The sequence below is a fragment of the Gopherus flavomarginatus genome, chromosome 25 (genome assembly GCF_025201925.1).
Source record: "Gopherus flavomarginatus isolate rGopFla2 chromosome 25, rGopFla2.mat.asm, whole genome shotgun sequence".
Classification (NCBI taxonomy): domain Eukaryota; kingdom Metazoa; phylum Chordata; order Testudines; family Testudinidae; genus Gopherus; species Gopherus flavomarginatus.
Genome location: NC_066641.1, coordinates 10986591 through 11009802, shown reverse-complemented (window position 1 = coordinate 11009802; position 23212 = coordinate 10986591). Strand labels below are relative to the sequence as shown.

At 55.1% G+C, this 23212-nt stretch overlaps 1 protein-coding gene across 1 annotated transcript in view; it reads right to left on the bottom strand.

Moving 5' to 3' along the window:
- ARHGAP23 (Rho GTPase activating protein 23) overlaps positions 1 to 19051 on the bottom strand; it is a 125763-nt gene extending 106712 nt beyond the window's left edge. The window contains exon 1 of the mRNA XM_050935296.1: positions 19028 to 19051. Within this exon, the coding sequence (XP_050791253.1) occupies positions 19028 to 19036 (9 nt within the window). The 5' untranslated portion in view covers positions 19037 to 19051. The remainder of the gene's footprint in view (positions 1 to 19027) is intronic.
- Between the last annotated feature and the right edge of the window lie 4161 nt (positions 19052 to 23212).

Sequence of the window (23212 nt, the reverse complement as noted above, 5' to 3'; positions counted from 1 at the left end):
TCTTTTCCCCTCTCTGTAGGCCCCAGTTCCCCCCATGGATAAAATAGGGATTATTGCTGACTCACCGGCGTGAGGCTCAGTTTATTAGCCGGTGGTTGCAAAGCACTTTGAGATCCTCAGATGGCCTGTGATGGGATATTAGATGAGGTGGGATCTGAGTTACTACAGAGAATTCTTTCCTGGGTGCTGGCTGGTGAGTCTTGCCCACGTGCTCAGGGCTTAGCTGATCGCCATATTTAGGGTCGGGAAGGAATTTTCCTCCAGGGCAGATTGGCAGAGGTCCTGGGGGGGTTTCGCCTTCCTCTGCAGCGTGGGGCACGGGTCACTTGCTGGAGGACTTCAATAGCTCAGACATAGGTTAAGGGTTTGTTACAGGAGTGGGTGGGTGAGATTCTGTGGCCTGCATTGTGCAGGAGGTCAGACTAGACGATCATAATGGTCCCTTCTGACCTTAAAGTCTGTGACTCTATGAAAGGTGCATGAGAAGGTCAAATTCTCAGTGTTACTAGCAGGGCTCTCCAAGGGGGAGCTTCTAGTTAAGATAGAAGAGACCAGCCCTAGGGGCAGGGGAACCAAAGGCCTTTCACAACAGACTCCAGACAACAGCCGCGGCACCAGTTCGGCAATGAGCCTCCTGGTCTGGGTATACAGCCCCCCTCGATCATTGCATCACCCTCCTCTCCACCGCAGGGGGATCAAGGCTCTAACCGCAGAAGAAGTGGGGGGGCAGAGTTGCCATGGAAACTCAGCATTCAAAGACATAAATAAGCACAGCATCTCAGGGAAGGAGGGAGGATGCTGAGAGCTGCGGATTTCTCTCCTTTCGTGTTTTTTATGCAGCACAGAATATTCAGAACTCTCTCGCTCTAGGCCTGTAGCATCGATTTAATAGAACAGAGCCAGATTCTCAGCTGGGGACGATCAGCGGCTCTTGGATTAAGTCAATGGAGCTAGGAGGACTCCCATCTGCTGAGGATCCGGCCCATCTAGCTGAAAAAGAGCTTCAAAGCTTGTCTCTTTCACCAATAGAAGTTGGTCCAATAAAAGATATTACCTCCCCCGCTTTGTCTGTCTAATATCCCAGGACCAACGCAGCTACGACAACATTGCAAACCATGACATCTAGTGATACTTGATGAAGCAGCAGGGCACTCAAAGCCCTTTACAAAGGTCAGTTGGTTAAGGATACTAACCTATGACATGCTACAGACCATGAGGGCTTCTCGCCCTATTTAACAGATGGGGAAACTGAGGCACAGAGCAGGCAAGTGACTTGTTCGAAGTGATACGGCAATTGAGTGGCAGTTAGGAACAGAGGGCAGGAGACCATGCTGTCCTCCAGCATCATTACAGTTGAAGCAAAGCAGGAAAGCTGGATTCGACTCCCAGCTCCACAACCGCTTCATTGTGTGGCCTTGGAAAAGTCACTGCAACTCCGTAGGCCAGATCCTCAGCTGGCATAAATCAGCGTAGCTCCATCAATTTCAATGGAATTGCACTGACTTACATACACCAGCTGAGGAGCCAGCCCTCTGTGCCTCGGTTTCCCATCTGTAAAATGAAGACCACAGTCCTACCTCACAGGGAAGGAGGGGTTCTAAAACGTAATGAATTAATGCTTACAAAGCCCTTTGAGATCAGTGGACGAAAACACAATACAATAGTGCCAAGTATTAAGTATTAATAAGGAACAGATGAGCAGAGCAAATAGGTTCACGGTTCTTTTGACCATGCAAAGAGCAGCTTTCCTGCAGCCGCTTGTTTCTCCCTTAACTAAACTGGACCCTCTTGTAAATGGTCAAAGATTTTAATCTTTGCCTCTCTCCCACACACATATACACACACACACATGCAGCATAAACACAGACGTCTAATATAAATTTTCCATGACACAATTAAGAAAGTTCATATCAACAACTATTTCCTCTGGGGCACTTGCAAAAATAATAATAAAACAACAGAAACCGACTGAAATGGAAACTTCAATTAGAAAACACAGAGTGCTGGTTTACGATTTTCTCTCTCTAGCCCCGTGTCCTGAATGAACTCTCAGTCGTGTGGGCAAACAGGAGGATCAAAACAAGCATCTACTGGGGCGGAGATCACCTTCCAATCTCTGTATGGAGAACAGATGTTTGGATAGGCAGTGTCACCTAGCAGATAGGGCACTGGACTGGAAGTCTGGATGCCTGGTTCTATTTCACTGAACTTGGGTAAGTCGTATCTTCCTATGCCTCTGTTTCTCGTGGTGCCCTCGTCTTGTCTTGTCTAATTGAAGTGTAAACCTCCAAAGTACGAACCGCCAGTTACTACGTGTGTGCTCGGTGCCTACCACGATATGTTATTGCAATCAAAATAATAACCAGAGCGATTTGCGAGCTATCAGTACCCAGCAATGTTGAAATGCAGCGGGGTGGAGGACAGCAGTCAATAGCAATTCACTGCACAGCACAAGAGAGGGGGCAAAGGGACAACAGGGCGAACCACAGCTCCTTGGGAACATGCTGTGGGATCTTTAACCTCTGTGGGGAAGAAACAGGACGTTGGTTTTGAAGGTCCCCTCTGAAAGATCCCACATGCACACTAAACAGCCTGGAGTCCCCTGGAATCTGGCTCACAAGGGAGAAGGGGTGAGTCAGCACCACCAGGATGGGAACCTGGGAAAAATCCTCCTGGGCTGAAAAATTCCAAGGAGGTGGAAACCTCGGGGGGGCCGAGCTCGCTGACACTGGGAGCAGTGGTGGGAAGAGTGTTGGTGTTTTAACCCCTAAGGGCCAGATGTTCCCGTGGTCAGCACCCACAATCGCCTGGATTTGGGAAAGAGCTCAGCTCCCATCTAGGGCGCCACAGTATGTGGATGGATTTTCCAAAGAGCTGGGCACGTTGGGTACCAACACCTGTTCAGGACCTGGCTGTCAGCATCCTACCAGGAGCGCTGAGCGTTGGAAAATCAGGCCCTCATTTAGGTGCCTAAAGGCCGAGTTCAGGCCCAGAGGAGCCTCCAAGGTATTTAGGCACCCAACTCCCATTGAAGCATCTAAATACCTTGGAGGATCTAGGCCCGAGCTCTTCGAATTTGGACGTGCTGGGTTCAGCCAGTGGGACAGCGGGAGAGTTCCTGAAAGTCGGCAGCTGGAGGGTCCCCGGGGAATCAGGAAAGTGGGACAGCTGCTGTGCAGGCTGCGTGGCAGCTGCCTTCCCCTCTGCACAGCCTCGGGGGATGCCGAGGGGGTTTTATTGACCGTCCCCTATTAACAACCTCATTAACGATCCCTGCCACCAAGTTCTGTTCCCCCCGCCTCTACCCCCCGCCCCCAGCAACTGGCCTTGGCATCAGGAATCTCTCCCCTCCCAGCAGCTGCCAGCTGCAGGGAATAAACAGTTGGATACAAGTGACAAGTCACTTCCTCCCCACCAGGGCGTAGCCAGACGGAAAGCGCCCCCTCCCCAGACACACACACTCGCAGGGAGCACAATGGAAGGAGTGGGGCTGGGGGAATAGTCCGCCCAGAACATTGGGCTGCCAGCCACACCTATGAGCCTGGGGGTGTCCTACTATCGGGGGGGGGGGGGCTCCTATCAAGCTCCATTCCCATCTCTCTCCCCTCCCCCGGTTTATGTCTGTTCCACATTCCCCCCTCCATCCTCCTTGTCTGTCTCCCACCTCCTTGTCATCTGTCTCTCTCCCTGCTTCCTTGTTGCCATCTCCCCCTCTTTGATGTGAAAATGGGGCAGGAGGGGTGGGGAGCCCAAGAGACATGAGCTCCCCCTCCCCTGGGGGCTCAGAACCAGAGGCAGCAGAGAGAGACATCTTACGACTCACTTTCGCACACACACCCCACCAGTGCCGCTGGTGACACGGGGCGGGGAACGTGGGGGTGGTGGTGAAGGGCAGGCCTGAAAAGGAGAGGGAGATGCAGGCACCCCTACTCGAGACATCACACATGGTCTGTTGGAGCTCAGATACTACAGTGATGGGCAGCAGTGTGATAACCCTGACAGACAGACATCGGGGTACCTACGGTGACAGACACCATACCGGGCAGAACGCCCCCACCCTAATGCTTTGCCTCTCCCTGTGATTGCCGTGGCTCTGTCCCCTCTCACCCTCATCCCCCCAAGCTCACTCAGATCATAACAAGCTGAGGCAGCTGCATTTTATTTTCAATCCGAACACGCCAATCTCTGCCCCAACGTTGTTTCACCACCCGCCCGTGCTCCATAAACAGCCCCCGTTCCACAGCCTGGGATGGAAGCTCTGGGAGCCTCCCCCACCCTGCACATCCACACAGGCTGCTGGCCGTGCATGAAGGTCTGGGAGCTGCAGTCCCAGGAGGGATCGATGCCTCCGATTGGATTTTTCCCCCCCAGCAAACATTGCCGAAAGCTGCAGGCGGGAGAGGGATGGGACCTAGCAAAGCGGATCTGCTGGTGGCAGCGGCCACATTTCAGCAGGCAGGCAGTGTTCTCCTGGGGGGTGGGCGTGGGTCACTGGCACTGGGGTGCACAGGGTGGGGTGCACCATAGTAAGGGGTTGTGGTAATGGGAGTGATGTTATTAATAGCATCACTAAAAGCCGAAAGCCCAGTGTTCACCCTCAGCAACACCGGCACCTCCCCGCAAGAATGGATGGTTCAGACACAGGACTCCTGAGTTCCATCCCCAGCTTTGTGCTCTCACTGATCAGAGGGGAAATCACTTCATGGCTGTGCCTCTTTCCCCCAGCAGTAAAATGGGAATACCAGGGCCCTGGATGGTGTGTAAGGGCCACTGCTGCCCTCTCCTGGACCGAATTAGAGAAGCTCAACTGTGTGTCATTGGCCATGTATTGCTAGCACCTTGTGGAGGTTCTTCCCTAGGCAGTAGACATCTGTACGCACCAGTGACATTAACATCCACGATTCCACAGCCTTGTTCATCCTGAAGGTTTCCCAAAGCTCCTTACATACTGTGAATGCACACAGGAGCCCCATACCCATTACTGAAATGCAGCCACCTCTGGGATGGAACACAGCAGCGGGTAAACCGCCCAAAGTAACAACAAATGCTGCGTACTGCTGAGACGGCCAGGAGATCTAAGGGAGGCCGGACATAGTTGCCCAGTTGGATTATAAGTGCAAGCATCAGCGGACAGGCCACTATCTGCAGACATGAATTCTATTCCAGTGGCCTGCTGCCTGGTGACCTTGGGCAAGTCATTTCCCTGACCTGTGCCTCAGTTTCCCCTCCTGCCCTGGGTCTGTCTTGTCTATTTGCACAGTAAGCTCGTTGAGGCAGGTGCCTCTGTGTGCAGCACCTCACACAACAGCGCCCTGATCTCAGTGCGGGGCCTCTAGGAGCTCCTGCGATACCAATACTGATGAAACACTGACATCACTTCCTTGCTTTGGGCCAGTCCCTTCCCACCCCACAATCCTGCACCCAGGGGAGACAATCCAGTTAGGCAGGAGTCAGGAAGAGCAACACAACCAGGGCCTGCTGTTTCGAATGATTTACACCCTCCAAGGGACTGCAAGTAAAGCAGACCTCTGACGTACCCCACCCACGCCCCCACGCAGGGGCAAGTATCTGGAGACTTTTTTACCCTCTTTCCCCACAAAACCAGATTCACTAGTATGGGATTGGGGCGGGAAATGCCAGCCCGGCCGGCCCCGGCCCCATCCTCCCTTGAGACCCTTTTCAGGAAACTTCAGCACCGTATTTCAAACATGAGGAACAATCCAATCTGATCTCGAGCCCTTCCTGGAGCCCAGTCAATGGGGACTGCCCTAGACTGCATGGAAGGGGGAGCAGGGAGTCTGCCCAAATGCCACCTGCTCACATTTTCCATCTGTGAATGCCAGCCCCGCTGCCCCCTCTTCCCGTCCTTCTCCAAGACGGGAAATGAGATCACATCCTGGCCATCAATTAGCAGGCTAATCCCACAATGGACAAACTCCCTCCTCCCTGACAACCAGTCCATGCTTCCCGCTGCTAATCATACCAGCATGGGACCTCCAGACACAGAGCCACAAACACATGGTGGGAAGTGCCTTGCCCTCTGGGAGATCCCTGTGCTGTACCAGGCTGATACATAGAACCTCCTCCTCTTTTCAATTCATGCGAATCCAGGAGCTTCGTGGTCATGGCTGTGGAGAGGCAGCATTGCCTAGTAATTAGAGCAGGAATCTCAGAATTAGGACCCTGTGGTTCTATTCCCGGCTCTGTAAGATATGCGGCCTAGTGACTGGGGAGAGAGGGGGCTGGGAATCAGGACTCCTGGGTTCTTGCCCTGTGGGTGGGAGTGGGAGCTAATAATTGTGCAGGACTCCTGGGTTCTATTCCAGACTCAGCCATTGCCTCACGGTGAGACCTTGGGTGAGCTCCTGCCCTGCTTTGTGCCTCGGTTTCCCCATCTCTAAAAGTGAGGAAACCCTCCCCTCCCCCTTTACAAACACACTTTGGGATCCCCAGCTGAGAGGTGACCTGGTCAGACTAGACAACCCCAGTGACCTTTCTGGCCTTGGAATTCACATCCAAGCCGATTTGACTGTTAATTATCTCCACGGCTCGCAGACTTCTGATGGGTGCAGGTCCGGGCCGCGACCTGAAAGTAGCTCAAGGGCCAGGCTGTGCAACACGGGCGATGCCCCGGGACCCCTTCCAGACTCAGAAGAAGCGGGAGACTAACAGCCCCTCACCCCCATCTCCCCGATCGGCACGTGGCTTGGGGACTGAAGCAGCTTTGTAGGGTGTGGGGTTGGTGGGCTTCAAAGGGGCGTCCCACCGAATTTCCCAGCTATGAAATCCCAGTATGGGCATGGAAAATAGAGTAGGTGTAACTGGCTCGGAAAGCTCTGCAGGGAGCTGGGTTGGGAGCTGTCGTTACAAAGGAGAGTTACTTGCAGCTCGAATCTCTTTCCCCCAAACACCTATCACTGTAGCCAGTCTGGGGACACGTCCCCATCAGGGGCGAGATGCAGCTATAGCAAGGAATGGCTTTGAGCTCCTAATGGATCTGTCCCATCTGGACCTGCTCCTGCAAGACGTTTAGGGTGACCAGACAGCAAATGTGAAAAATCAGGACGGGGGTGGGGAGTAATAAGGGCCTATATAAGAAAAAGACCCAAAAATTGGGACTGTCCCTATAAAACTGGGACATCTGGTCACCCTAAAGACATTGGACCTCTTGGGTGCCTGTGAGCATCCAGACAGTCACCTCTCCGATGCTCTATTCCCTGCAGGAAGGGGCTAGGCCAGGAGGATGAGACCCAGCAGCTCGCGTTTCCCAGAGCTGCCACCCCAGCACAGGTGGGTGGGAGACTCCGATCGCAACAGGGCACATTCCCACTTCCCAGCTCAGAGCCTCACCCTAAACCAGGGCCTCCCGAGGGGGGGGTGGCAAGTGGGGCAATTCTCCCCAGGCCCTGCAGGGGCCCCCACGAGAATATAGTATTCTATAGTATTGCAACTTTTTTTTATGGAAGGGGCCCCTGAAATTGCTTTGCCCCAGGCCCCCTGAATCCTCTGAGCGGCTCTGCCCCAAACCACTCCCCCCCCGCACCCACTCTCATGAGCACGTCAGCGTAGATCGCAGCAGCGTAAACCCTCCTCCACCTCCGCCTCTTGCAGCTCAGAACATCCCAGGGCCCCTCTGAACCAGGTGGCACCGAGACCCCAGAGCAGAATACGAGACATATACAGTTTGGATTCAAGTCAAGATCCAAAACCAGGGTTTTGTTACAGCCCACTAGACAGGTGGGGGTGCTGGGCACACAGCTGCGGGTGCTGGGAATGCCTGGAATGGAATCTAGGGGAGTCCAGGCAACACCTCCCCGAGCCTGTCTTCCCCACAGGAGGGAGGGAGGTGGAAGCTGGAGGGTTTCTCCTCGGCGAGGACAGTGTGGGCGGCGAGGGACAGAGTCAGGCTGCCTGATGCCAGGCACTGAGCAGGGCCAGGGTGCCAGGCAGGGAGCGCGGGAAATAGGGGTGGGGAACAGTTGACACTCGCATTCGGTGGAGAGAGAGAAAGAGAAAGGGCCCCCTCTAGTGAGGGCTCCTGTGAATTACCAGCCAGCGGGTGGGGGGGCTGGGATGGGAGGGGGGATCCCAGTTATTCGACTGGCACCTGGGGGACTGGGGCCCCTCAGCGCTGGTTTAAGGCCATCTCCCTTCACTGGCTTTCCTCCAGGGCTGCATTTGGCCTCAGCAGTTTGTTTGATTTCTTCCAAATCCTCTCCCCCTTCTCCCTTTTATTTGCAGTGAATTTTCTCTTGGGGGCCAGCAAGAGACTGAACCTCTGGGGGGAATAAAACCAGAGTTCCTGCCATGGGGCGGCACCTGCTGTCTCAGCGGGGGGTCCTCGGGGGATGGAGGTGTTGTCTGGCACAGCACCCCGTGTGGTGGAGGGGACACATCCAGCACATGGTTACCCAGTGGGGCTTTTTGCTGCTTTGACCCTGGATGTTGATTCCTCTCTGTTGATTGGCTGTTCGCTTCCACCTCCACCCCCCACAGTCTGTCTGCTTCAGACTCACTCCTCCCTGCCCGCTCCCCTTTGCTGCCCCCAGCCCTTCATTCCTACCCACCTCCATCGCCAACTAATTCCCATGCCACAAACCCCTCCCACAAATCAAAGGGAAACAAGCCAACATGACACGACGGTTGCAGCCTGTCACATTCTTGCCTCTGCTTGTATGTTAGATCCTGTCCCCCCAGCCCTGGTTTGTCCCGTCCGTTTAGGTCGTAAGCCTTGTGGGGCAGGGACTGCCTCTCAGACCACGTCTCGCCTAGGAAGGCCTTGCCAATGTAGTTACACCAGTATACTAGCCCAGCAAAGCTCTCCTGGTGCGGACACAGCTTATACCAGCCAAACCAGAAGGGGCAAAAGCACATGCCAATATTAGCTGCATCCATACTGGCGGCTTTTCCCAGCACACCCATGTCGGCCAGGGATCATCCACCTCTTCACACCCCGACCCACATAACTGCGCTGGTAGAAGTCTGTAGTGTATGGACGTACTCTGCTCGGCGCCCCGCACAAGCCCTGATCTCCAATCCCTATGGAAAATAAGCAAATAGTTAATACGAACACAGCAGCATGCACAGCTGGGGTCCCAAGGGCTGGGAAGCCTGCAGCTCTCCCCTACCTCTGCTCCTATAGTGAAGGTGGTTGTGGCTAGTCAAGATCAGAAACCCCTGTTCCACTGGGAGCTCTACAAAGCAAGAGGCAGTTCCTGTCTCAAAGCACTTACAGTAGAAACAGATAAAACAGGTCACGGAAGGATTATTAGCTCCATTTTACAGATAGGGAACTGAGACCCAGAGAAATCGAAGGTAGATTTTCTAAAGAGCTCAGCTCTCATCTAGGCACCTAAGATTTGGGTGGGGGGGACCTCAGCACCCAATGTGCTGAGCTCGTTTGAACATCTGGACACTTACTGAAGTGTCAAAGCAGTGCTAGGCGCTTGTGCACATTCTGGTCCGTGGGCACTAAACCTGAAAGAATTCTTTAAAATCTCTGGCCTTGCCTAGGCAACAAATGCTTTGCCAGTACAGCTGCCCCATCAGCGCTCCCCAGCGTATGCTGACAGTGACCGTCCTTCTGGTAGAACAACAACCCCTCCCCTGAAAAAAGCTCTCTTCTGGCAGCAGCATCTGCTCTGGGGGTTCTGTCGACAGAGCTACCTCGTCTGGGGTGTGGTTTTTTTCACACCCTTCACTGGCATAGCTACGCCAACAAAACTTTTTAGGGTGAGCCTGGCCTCAGTTACCAGCTAAACTAGGCAAATGTTGCAAGGTAAATTTCACTTTTACTTCTGTTCAGTTTCTTTTTCAGACTCTCCTGCACTATACTGGGGGAAGCAATGCTTGAATGTAGGGCCTGAGAACCCGGAAAGGAAATTGACTAGAGCAATAATGAAACCAAGCAGCTCATCTTGGGTTGAAAACTTGGCTTGTTCAAACTAAACAAAAACTGCTGACCCTGGATTTTTAATATTTTAATGACTATTGTTTAAAATGAAGAAAAAACAAAACACAGCCCATCATGATACCGACACTTTTATACCAGCATAGCTGCGTCCGCACTAGAGGTAATAACAATTGAGGTGTTTCAGTAGAAAAATCACTCCCCTGATTGGCTTTAAATCCATACAAAAACTACGTGGGGAGCAGACCTTAGCGGGTAAACCAGCCCTTAAACCAGATTCTCCATTGCCCCACAGTCATTCACCCCATTTATAACAATCTACACCTGCTTTGCACCAGAATAAACAGTTCCACAAGGTTAACCAGTTGAGGCCAAGCCCAGATGCGGGAGGTATATAGGGTGCGTTGATAAAAACTACCCATGCCTCATCTCGCCTAGGATTTTGCAGGGAGCTAGGTACGTCAGCGTGAAAGCCACGCCTTTTTCACAGGAAGAGAAAGCCCTAGGTCCTCTGTGCAGTGATTTACTCCTTGCACAAAGAAGGTGTAAAACGGCACCAGATCAGAATGGTAACCTTAGCCTTGCGATGGTTTCAATACTGACACACGGCACAGGTCAGTGGACAGTCAGGCCCGCAAGGGGAGCATTTCAAAATTGCCTGCAGGATTTATTCATAGATTCATAGATTCCAAGGCCAAGAGAGATCACTGTGATCATCACATCTGGCCTCTTTTGTAACACAGGCCAGATACCTTCCCTGAAATAATTCCTGACTGAATTAGAGCAACTATTTTACAAAAAGATGGTTAGAGCACAGCTCCCAGTGAACGTCAGGGGTGGGACAGGCACGTTTTAACATCTCTGTCTGTAGGAATAGAATAACTGTTCAAAGCATTGGCTGTCTTAAGACATCGATTCAAGAAACAAAATGCATTTAAAAGAAAGTCATGAAAATATTGGTCTGAAAAACTGCGTGTGCACACATGTGTGCAGGTGTGTAAAAGTGTAAGTGTAACACATCCTAAATTTGGATCCAGGCTGTTTCTCTACAAACAGGGAAGTGCAAATTCTGCTCTCCTTCACATCAATCTGATACTATTTAACTCCACTGGGCCAGACTCTTAGCGGGTGGCAATCAGCTATACCGAGAATCTGTCACGTTGACTTTAATGGGGCTGATTGACAGTGGCGTGACTGAGGTCAGAATCAGGCCCCTCGTGTGTGGTGAGCCCTGATCCTGCCATGCGCTTAAGTCAATAGGACTATTCCTGTGCTAAAAGTTAAGCTTGTGCTTCAGGGAAGGCAGGATCGGATCCAGAGCGCTTAGCTGGCAGAACCTCACCGGAAAAATATCCCCGTCAAGCCCGAAACAGGAGACGCGGATGGGGTGTGACCCCCAAAACACCCGGAGGCAATTTGAGACAGCAAGGAAAGAGTTACCATGGCTCCCTCCCCACCTCCCCACCCCCTTCCGCTCAGCTCAAGAGCTCAGCCCACATAGGTGGCTATGGGAAACTCGGATAAACAAGAGAAAACCTGGCTAGCAAACCCAGGGTCGGAGCTATGCTTGGCACCCGAGGGCCCGGAAGGCCGAATGGAAGCCTCTTAAAGGAACCACAGCGAGGGTTCTAATATGAAAAATCAATGAAGGCAGAAGCGGTCTGGGCGGGAGCATCTTCCAGCGTTTTCTCCCTTCCCCCCCAGCACAGTTACAGACCCGCTGGGGAACGAAAGGCCAAGCCCAGCTGCTTTATGGGAGCGGGGAGGATTTGCTCACAGATTGGGGCATTCCCAAATGGAGGTGTTTTAGGGCTAAAGTGGCACCACCTTCCCACGTCACGGGGTGAGCGGGGGACGCTCTGCAGGGACTCCAGGAGGACGGAGCCCTGGGGACGTCTGTTCGCTCCCCGGCAGCCCCAGAGCCATTCCACAGCTGCCATCAGCCATTTCAATTATTAGCGAGAGACAACAAGCAGGCCCGGCCCGAGTCCAGCGCTCTCCCTGGCCGGGTTATATCACAGGATAACGCACCCCCAAGCTGTCCAATCCGCGAGCGAGCCGCATGCCAAGCTGTTTGATCTCACTGCCTAAAATTAACACAGCCTGCTCCAAAGGAGCCCCAGCCAACCAGGGCAAAGGGAAGGTGCCAGGGCGGCCCAACAGGGAACTGCCCTGCAACGCAGCTGGGTGGTGGGGAGGTTATTTTTCCACCCTGGAAAGCTGGCCCTGGGACACTTCCAACCGGCAGCAGGGGAGCCGGGGAATTGTTAGGCTCTGAGCAAAGGGCAGCTGCAAAGGCCGATACCAGGGATTCTGTGAGGGTCCCAATTAGCCGACCCGCCTGGGCCGCACCAGGAACCTGGGTAATCGGGAATCAACAGAAGAGCAAATTGGGCAGGTGTGGGGGTCTCGGTGCTACTGAATAGGCAAGAGCTGCCCTATTCGGACATGAGCACAGCAGATGCACTGATCTCTCAGGTTTAACCTGCAACATCCCCTGCTATCCCAGTCCTGAGTCCCCCGAATAGCTCCGTCAATGCCCTTCCATCCCAGCCCACAGCCTGCCCTGCTGTTCCAGCCCCCGGCTTCTCAGGCCCTTCTAGATCCCTGAATCCCCATCTGCAGCTGCTCCTGGCCTCCTCCAACCCATCTCTGCTGATGATCCTCAGTCCTGACCCACGACCCCCGGGGCTCCATCCCAACGCCCCTGCAGCACCTCAGACCTGACTGTACCCACACACATCCACTGTCACACAGTCCGCACAGGCAGGATCATGTAGTCACACGTGGCAGGGACACGTGTTCACAACCATGCACACTCACACACGCATGCCTTCCCAGAGTGTCATACACTTGCACAGCTCCATCTACAAGCACACGCTGTACACAGGATTTCACCGACACACAGTAGGTGGACACGCATTCAGCACGCCACACACAGGCATGTACAGAGGGCCCCTATGCAGGCGTCATGCATGTGCTGCACATGCAGGCTCTCTATCCTCACACACACACACTCTCACTCACTCTCACACACACACACCCTTCTCACACTCTCCCACCCCCTAAGGCTTTGTCTTCTCTGGGGAAATAGGTACGTTTTTTAAACACGGGATCATCAGTGTGTTAAAATCCTGGTGTATACGAGGCAAAGGGTGGTTTTAACATGTGTTTAGCTTGTCACGGTAAACCCTAGCAAGAACCCTAAATTCAGGCTGGGTTGTGGACATAGCAGTCTCAGTTTTAATTCCCTGCACCGCCACAGACTTCGTAGGTGACCCTGGGCAAGTTACTTAGCTGCTTGGTGCCTCAGTTCCCCCCTCTCTAAAATGAAGGTGTTAGCACTGCCCTTCCTAGCAGGGGTGCTGGAAGGATAAATACATTAAAGATTGTGAGGTGCTCAGAGATTATGGTAATGGCAGCCATATAAGAATGATAGATGGATAGAAACAGTGTACAGTTTACTGCCAGGGAGCACGGGGTACCAGAAGGGCAAGCTGGATAGAGAACAGAGCAGTGAAGGCCTGGAGAGCTGAGAAGCTGAACCACTGAAAATACACACACCTGCCTTCAGGGTGTGGGAAGGAGATTCTAAGGCTGCCCAGACTGCATCATAATTACGCTGGCCCACAGAACAGGCTGTCAGGAGAATGCAGCAAAAAAATCCATCATCAAAATTAATCCTCAATGAATTGTTCACCAGCAAGTATTTGCCACCAGGTGCTACAGTGTGTGTATGTGTGTTGGGGCGTGGGAGGGAGGGGAACCAAGGGGATGTTACCCAGATGCACTAAAGTAAACGTTACTGTAGATTCAGGTCCAGACGTGCTGTGAACGGGCCTCTGAGGCTAAGGAGCCTGCCCTATCAGTTCTGAACAGCTCGTTTATCAGTGCTAGTGTTAAATGGCTGCCCCAGCCCACCCCAGAAGTGGCTGCATTTCAGTGGGAGGTGAAGAGAGAACTCACACCAAGAGAATCAGCTGATCAATAAAGTACACAGAAGGTGTGCGGCGGGGAGGGGGAATTTGGCAGAAGGGGGAGAGAGAGGTAGAGAGAATCTGATATGTCTGGGCAGCATCCAGCAGAAGGGGGCCCCAGCCTGGTTTCCCCCTCTAGGCACTACTGCAACGTAAGAGTTAAATAAGGATCACAACACGAGAGAGCATGGGAAACTTTGACTGAAGTGCACTATGTACCTGTCAGTCATTATTGTCGTCATCATTCAGAGCAATCACTCACTCCCTTCTGCCAATACGAAAACTCACGACCAATAACACCAGAACAGACTGATTGGCTTTGCTGCTACAGGCAAGCAGCACAGCCCAGGGCAAGGCAATCCAGCAACCCAGGAACGTTAGAGACGTCCTCCAGCCGGAGGCGGCTGGGACTCGGACCCTCTGGTTCTGGAGAAATTCTGACATTTTGGTTTGGTTCCAAATCGGAAAGGAAATGGGCAATTTCAACATTTCCTGGAAAACGGAACTATCCAAAAATGTGACTCCAAAACCATTTCATACAGGAAAAAAATGCAACATTTCATGCTGAAGCCAATTTTGAGTGCAATCGAGACGGGTCCATGCGACGTTTCGGTTTTGAGAACCCTGCGTTTTCTGATGGAAAATTTTCATCGGAAAACTTCCAACCAGGTTTACCTACTAGACACCATCTAGCCCACGTTCACCCTCTACAATTACACTTGGAAGAATTAGATTTTTATCAAGAAACGTCAGTTTTGCCAAACACCCCCTCGCCACACACCCCAAGGAATAAATATTCCCAGCAATAATACCTGACATTCACAGAGGGCCAATGGAAGAAGAATCCGACTTGAAAACTTGAGCTTGACTTAAGGCTATTTACGTCGTCTCCTTTGGCACACGACGCTTGCAATTGGGGTTATAAAGCTTTAACTTCTGTAATTTTAAGGTCATCTGCCATTAATTGTTGCCTGACTCTCCTCTGCTGCCTGTGGAAATTTAAATCAATCAAAATAAAAAAATGCTTAAACACCGACATTATCGGTCAAAATCGAATTCTGCCCAGTCGACCTACCTGAAGAGGAGCTCTGTGGGGCTCGAACGCTCATCTCTCTCACCAACAGAAGTTGGTCCAATAAAAGATATCACTTCACCCACCTTGCCTCTCTCCTACCCTGGGACCAACAGGGCTACAACCACACGGCAAGCCTATCTACCGTCCTGTTCTCTGCATCTAGCTTTCAATGTTCCAGGTGATAGTGACTTTTCACTTTAGCACATAATTCCTGCCTCCGTCTTAGGGGTTTATGTGCTGCCGTGGCCTCATCCCGCTCACTGGCAGGCAGTTTTCCTGATATTCAACCTGAGTTCATCTAGCAGCCCCAGTCCTGGCACAGGGCTCCATTGTGCTCGGCTCCGTACAAACACGGACAGTCCCTGCCTTGCCCCTGTTACAATCAGAATTTTCCTTTTCTTAACTGTCTCCTGTTTCTCCTAGTTCCAGGCCCCCAGAGAGCAATTCTGCCCAAAGCCTCTCCTTCCAGATGGGTCTGGTGAGACAAGCCCAGCCCTGGGGACAATGAAGCCCTGGGTTCTAATGAGCCACTGGATATATTTGTCAAGTATCAGGGGTAACTGTGTTAGTCTGTAGCCACAAAAACAAGGAGGAGCCCGGTGGCACTTTAAAGACTAACAGATTTATTTGGGCATCTAAAGAAGTGGGTTTTTTACCCACTAAAAATTATGCCCAAATAAAACTTTTAAGGCGCCAGCGGACTCCTTGCTGTTTGTATGTGTTTGGGCATGTCACTTCCCCACTCTGTGCCTTTGTCTTGTCACATGAGAAGAAGGATGCTGATCTACCTCACAGGGGTGCTGTGGGGCTTGGGGCCGAGATTTTTAAGGGAACCTAAGGGGGTTAGACACCCAATTAACTGGGGGCTGGAATTCTCTTAGGCCTTTTTCAAAACCCTAGCTTAAACTGTGAGCACTTTGAGATCCCTGGATGGGAGTGCCAGGAGCCCAAGGGTCACTGTGTAGATGAGCTGAAGCAGCCATCGGACTCGGCCAACGTTCAGCCACGCCATACTGGTTATGGGCTGGGTTCTGCTCTCAGTTACCCTGGCATAAATCCGGAGCGAGCCCACCCAACTTCCTGGTTTACACTGAGCGCAGAATCCAGGCCAGGGCTCAGCCTATCGTCCCTCACAGGCCAGCCCTTTCGTCCATCCTCAGGTGCCTGCTTGTCTGATCCCTGCGCTAAGAGCCTGCTGCCCAGGCTGGACACTCACAGCCCTGAACGCCCCACCCCTGCCCTTCCCCCCGATGGGGGGCCCTTCACCTCCTGCCTAGCGGCTCCCAGAACCCCAGGGAAGGAAGCACAAACTTCTGCTTCCCAGGTGGCGTGGGAAGTCCTGGCTATACCTGCGCCCAGGGAAAGCTGGGGTGCTAGCTGGGATATTTGGGGGGGCTCCCAGTGACCTGGCCATGCCACAGCAGTACCCGCAGAACAGTCCAGCAGAGCAGAATGGAAATATGAAGTGCAGCAGTACAAGGGATTCCAACTGGCATGGGAGGGATTCGGGGGAGGGACACGCTTGGCCTGTGGATTCAGGTGGCGGGGGGAGAGGGGCAGCTTGCAGGAGAAGGGGGACAGTGGCAGACAGGGGCATGGCAGAGTGGGGAGCTGCTCTTTGGATTCAGGGAGGTGGGGTGGTGGTGTGGGGGGGGTTACTATCCTTCAGATTCGGGTGGTGGGGGGCTCTGCCTTTGATTTCCCAACTTACAGCTTGTTCCAGCAGAGGGGAAGGTTCTCGGGATTCATTCAGCACAGTGACATTCATGAGAAGAGGGAGGGCCTGATGTTCCCCACCTGCTCCCCTCCAAACCCACACTAATACCCCCCACCCTGCCAGAAACCCAGAGATCCCACCCCATCCCCACCACGGAGATTCTCTGATGGCGGCTGCTCCCCCCGCCCCCAGCTTCCACGCAAAGACAGGCCGAGAGAGGCTCCTCCGATGCAGAGATCCTGCCGCAGCTGCCTCTTCCTTCCCACATCCCGTCCCCTTGCCCCCCACCCCACTGCCATAAAATGGTGGCGACTGCTCCCCCCAACCCGTCAGTGGGACGTACCCCCACCCCCAGAGTCTGCTCCGTCACCCCGCGGCGCGGCACCCCCTGGGGACAGCACAGGTGGGAACTGGCTGGTTTTGGGCAGGGAGAGGGACCCCTCGCCCAGTTTGGCCGTGGGGCAGAACCCGGTGGCAGGTGCCTCTCTCCCTCAGTCTCCTCCTATGTGCCACCAGAAACAGAGGTCAAAAATCAGTCTGCACGAGACTACGACCAGGAGCAACAAGTGCCGCGTACTGCAAAGAACTAACCCCGAGCAACCAAGGGAAGGGTGTGTGTGTGTGTGTTGTGATGGCCTCCTTCCTAATTGGTGTGACCACGTTTCTACATGCAACAAGAATCTTTGTCTAAGGCGTGTGTGCACGTACATTACGACGGTCTCTGTCTCGCGGTTCCCAGGGACGGCTGTAGAGGATGAAGGTCTCTGATGGGTGTGAACAGGCACATGCACTTGTGTGCAATGATCGTGAGGGTCTCTGGCCAGTGGGCTCAGATGCCTGCAAGGCCTCCCTGGTGTAGCATCCTCAACACCGCAGCATCTTGACAGGAAGTTTCCCTGGGTACCATGCTGACCATCCAGCTGTAATTCCCTGCATGGGGTCAGGCAACCCCTGGCTAGGTGAGACCAGGAGGGGCCACTCAGAAAACAGCTCTGCTCTCCTCCTCCACCCCTCCAGGAGGGAGAGTCAAGTGGCGAATCGTGGTTCTCTGAAGCATCCCCTGTGCCACAGGACCTGCATAGGTCCGGCTAAGCAGCACCGTGACCCATGTGACTCACAGAATCCCTGGTCTGGACCATTCACCCAGAGACAAGCGGAGGGCACATGGCGGCTGCCCCCCTCCTCCACCAGGCTGGGATTTTGCTGGGCCCAGAAGCTGAGCTGGCAGCCAGGGGATGTTTATACACCCCTGGGCAGGCAGCCCCCTTCCCAGTCGTCCCTTCGCAGACACCTCGCTCCCTACCCACCCCTCCCTAGACAAGCCCCCTCATGTCCCCCCTCCCATCTCCTTCCATGCTCCCCCTCGATACCCCTCCCATACAACCCCCATGCCCTAGCACCTCCCTATACAAGCCCCACCTCCACTCCCCTCTGTGCCCCACCCCTCCCTTCACTTCATACACGCCTTTTTTTATTATCATTGTAATAGTCTCTCTCTGCCACCCACCTGCTGTGTTCCCCCCCACCAGGAGGGGTACCGCGGGGGGGAGGCAGGGTTGGACCAAGCACCAGCCTCCTCACTAGACCCCAGGGTGGCAAAGCCAGCCTGGATGGCATACAGAAGCTAGAGATCAGAGTCCCCTTCTGTGCCCCCCCATGCTTGCCGTGCATTGCACCCCAGGCCCCTTGTACACAGCTCAGCACTCAGCCCTGGCATGGCTCTGACCTCACCCCACCCGATCCAGAGCCCCACCCAAGGCACAGACCCCACACCCCCACGCACAGAGCCCCACACCCCCACGCACAGACCCCACACCGAGCCCCATGCACAGAGCCCCACCCCATGCACAGACCCCAGACCTCCCCCCGCAGAGTCCCATGCGCAGAGCCCCACCCCATTCACAGAGACCCACCCTATGCACAGAATCCAGGACCCCACCCCAGGCACAAAATCCAGGACCCCACACCACACAGACCCCCATGCACAGAGCCCCACCCCATTCACAGAGACCCACCCTATGCACAGAATCCAGGACCCCACCCCAGGCACAAAATCCAGGACCCCACACCACACAGAGCCCCACCCTACACACAGACCCCAGACCCCCATGCACAGAGCCCCACCCTATGCAGACCTGAGACCCCCAGGCACAGACCCCAGACTCACACGCACAGAGCCCCACCCTATGCAGACCCCAGACCCAGGCTCCCTGCACAGAGCCCCCCACCCCATGCCTAGATCCCAGCCTCCACCCCTTACACAGACCCCCACCTCTTCCACAGAGCCCCCACCCCGCTCTGTTGTGTGCGCGAGCCGCCCCCCGAGACCCCCCGGCCGTGCCTCCTACCTGCTCCATGCTGCGCCCCTCAGCGCGCCCCCAGGCCAGGCGGCGGAGGGAGGGCGGGGGGCCGCCCCCCGGCGCGATCCATGGGACTTTCCTCTGCCAGGTCCTCGGGTCCCCAGGAGCCAGCCCGGCTGCTGCGTCTGCTGCGAGCGCCCGTCCCCCCGCCGGGCGTGTGTCTGCCTGGCCCCCTCCCCGCGTCCCTCCCCTTCCCCTCCCCTCCCCGGCTCATCCCGGCACAGCGGCCACAGGCTGCTCCGGCAGCCGCTCGGCAGGGTCATGTGAGCCACCGCCCGCACCCCTGCTGTACAGCCCCATGCGCGCCCTGCAGCTGCCAGCCCCACACCTGGGCTTTCCCTCCCCCCAGGGCTGCCCCACATCCGCCCTGCCCCTGCTGCACAGCCCCATGCGCGCCCTGCAGCTGCCAGCCCCACACCTGGGCTTTCCCTCCCCCCAGGGCTGCCCCCCATCCGCCCTGCCCCTGCTGCACAGCCCCATGTGCGCCCTGCAGCTGCCAGCCCCACACCTGGGTTCCCCGCACCCATCCACCCTGCCCCTGCTGCACAGCCCCGTGTGTGACCCACACCTGGGTTCCCCGCACCCATCCGCCCTGCCCTGCCCCTGCTGCACAGCCCCATGCACGCCCTGCAGCTGCCAGCCCCACATCTGGGCTTTCCCCCCCAGGGCTGCCCCACATCCGCCCTGCCCCTGCTGTACAGCCCCATGCACGCCCTGCAGCTGCCACCCCCACATCTGGACTTTCCCCCCCAGGGCTGCCCCACATCCGCCCTGCCCCTGCTGCACAGCCCCATGTGCGCCCTGCAGCTGCCAGCCCCACATCTGGGCTTTCCCCCCCAGGGCTACCCCACATCCGCCCTGCCCCTGCTGCACAGCCCCATGTGCGCCCTGCAGCTGCCAGCCCCACATCTGGACTTTCCCCCCCAGGGCTGCCCGACATCCGCCCTGCCCCTGCTGCACAGCCCCATGTGCGCCCTGCAGCTGCCAGCCCCACATCTGGGCTTTCCCCCCCAGGGCTACCCCACATCCGCCCTGCCCCTGCTGCACAGCCCCATGCACGCCCTGCAGCTGCCAGCCCCCCAACTGGGTGGCAGGACCCATGACCCACCCATGCCCCTCTGTCTGCTCCAGCTCCCCCATCCCCAAAACTTTGTGCCCCCTAGCAGCAGATCCTCCCCTTTTCCCTCTCCTTCCATGCTCCCCCGGTTACTGTTAGGTCCAGGCCCCCTTCCCTCCTAGCTGGGGGAGGGCTGGCCCGCCACCCAGCTGGTTGGCCGCTGTGGATTGTCCTCATGTGACACTCCCCAAGGCGGAATATTCCCAGAGCCGTGCCAGGTCCAGGAGCAGGAACTGCGAAAGCATCAAGGGAGACACCGATTTAACCCTCTCTGGGGCCAGAAGCCCACATCTCCCCCTCACCCCTTTCCCTGTCCCCCAGGCAGCAGGAGGGGTGCGCTGCTGGCAGGCTGGGCGTGATCGGGGCCAGAGCCTCTTTCCCGGGCCAAAGGCAACATTGTGGAGATGGGGGGGACTGAGCCCCAGTGTCTTGGGAGCAAGTTGCCTGCCCTGCCCTGGGCCAGTGGGCGATGCTGGGGGAGACTCAGGATATTGACTCAGAGAAGTCCCACAGCAGGGAAAAAGGGGTGGGGGGAATGTTTCTCTGTCCAGCTGTGTTGCCCTTCACTTGAGTTTTGCCAGGCATGCCTCAGATATGTAATTCCATCTCCAAGCAGGGGTGTGGGTCAGTGTCACTCTCCCCATTTTTCAGGAGGGGAAACTAAGAGCAGGCCCATGACTAGCCCAAGGCCGCGCGCTGAGTCAGTGGCAGAGCTGGGGTTAAAAGCCAAGAATCCCAGCTCCCGCTCCAAACCCAGGAACCCTTGGTTCCCTGCTGAGCCCCCGTCCCCACATAAACCTTGGTCGCCTGGGGGGATGGGGAGGGAGAGGAGTATGAACTTGGTTTCATGCCGATTGTCTGCAACACCAGCAATTATCCTCCATGAGTAATTTGTTTGCGGTGCATGGCATGGAAGTCATCAACCCCACTTGCCGAGGAGTCCTAAATATTTGCTTGGTAGCAGCACCAGTGCCAGAAACATTTGTGTTATTTGGAAATTCCCAAAAGTCACAAAAACTTGGTGCAAGCTTTGGCGTCCAGTGGACGAGGACTCAAGCACCCTGGACTCTGCTCCTGGCTCTGCCACTATCCTGCTGTGCGACCTTGGGCAAGTCACAGCTCTGCTCCATGCCTCAGTTTCCCTTCCCCACCCTTGGTGTCTATTTGGACTGCAAGCTCTCTGGGGCAGGGATTGTTTCTCACCGTTTGTACAGCCCTGAGCACAACAGGGCCCTGATCTCGGTTAGGGCCTTCAGATGACACAAACACAACCTCTGAAAGGGAAGCCGGAAAGTGAACACCAACCGCCCTAGCCGAGGCTCCTAGAAAGGGTGAAGTTGGTAGGGTGGAGGGAAGCGCCAGGGAGAACTGATGCCACCATCAACCTTGGCTTTGTATCGTTACCCAGGGCCCCATCCATATCAGAGTCAGTATGAGCCACAGGCGTTGCCATGTAGTTAGACACGGGGGCCTGAGAGGCAGGACGTCGGGGGTCTATTCCCTTTCTTGGGTGGGAGAGTGTCATAGAGGTTAAAGAGGAGGGCATGAGTTCGAACATCTGTGTACTGCTCCTGTCTGTGATTTAGTGGCTAGATCTGGGGACTGGGAGGTGAGACTCTCGGGTTCTATTCCCAGCTCCAAGACAGTCCAGTCTAGTGCTCAGAGCAGGGAGAACTAAGTTGCGGGGAGGAATAGCTCAGTGGTTTGAGCATTGGCCTGCTAAACCCAGGTTGTGAGTTCAATCCTTGAGGAGGCCACTTAGGGATCTAGGGGAAAAAATCAGTACTTGGTCCTGCTAGTGAAGGCAGGGGGCTAGACTCAATGACATTTTGAGGTCCCTTCCAGTTCCAGGAGATAGTTATATCTCCAATTAGTCAACAAATGCACAGGCTCTCTTCCCCTCTCTGCAAGGAAGTGTGGTTGAGTGGTGAGAACACAGCCCGGGAAGCAGAATACCTGGGTTCTTATTGCTGGCTCGCTGTGTGACATTAGCGAGCAGCTGCCCCTCTGGAAAACAAACGCTCCCCCCCTTGCAGGGGTGCTGTGAGACTTCATCGAGGAATGTGTGGAAAGGGTGTGTCAATGGGGTACAGGCCCAGAGCTATCCCGCTGCAGCGTGAGATGGGGACAACGCAAACTGTTTTCAGAACTAGTCAGTTGATTTTTTCAGTTAACAGAGGCCCAGGCTGCTGGCATGTTGATTACTAGCCACAGCATCTGGGCACTGAGAGAGCAGGGTCCTTGCACAGGGATGCAGCCGTGAATCTGTGCCAAGTGTGCACCAGAAACTGACTCGGGGCTTTAACTCTGAGTGGCCCAAGTGAAGCCTGTCTGAAGCCACTAGATTGAGGGGCAAGGGGAAATTCCTGCTGGCCTGGAACATAGGGAAGAACCATACTGTCTTTCTGTGCCTACCTGGAACAGGCTCGGGGCACGGCTGTGGGGGAAGAACCGGTACTAGCTTGCTGTGCCCACCTGGAACGGGCTCTGGGCATGGCTGCAGGGGAAGAACCAGTACTGGATTTCTGTGCCCACCTGGGCACGGCCGCAGGAGAACTAGTACTGGCTTCCTGTGCCTACCTGGAACGGGCTCTGGGCACGGCTGCGGCGGAAGAACCGGTACTGGATTTCTGGGCTGTTTGGACTGATCTCTAGGTGCAACCCGTGGCGTTCGAGTGGCTGCCAAATGCATTAGCAATGATGAGGCCTTTAACGCAGAGCCCCATGCCACAGGAGCAGCCGCAGCGTGATGCAGAGTAAACAAGCCGAGTCTGCTGATTTGCTCTGAGCACGCTGGGCCATGTGGGCAGATGTGCTCCAACTGTACCCACTGCATTCCAGTCGGGAAATGGCCTCAGCAGGCCCCACGTGAGGAGCCATGTGAGAGGCAGTTCTCGGCAGTGGAAAGCGCAGCTCTGCTAGCCTTTCCTGGCCCTGGGGGGGGGCTCTAGGCAACAGGGCGGGTGCGACACCCATCACGGGCTCAGGAGGGAGGGAACAGGGATGCTGCCCCTCTGCACCACAGGGAAAGGGAGTGACAAACCCTGACTATGTTC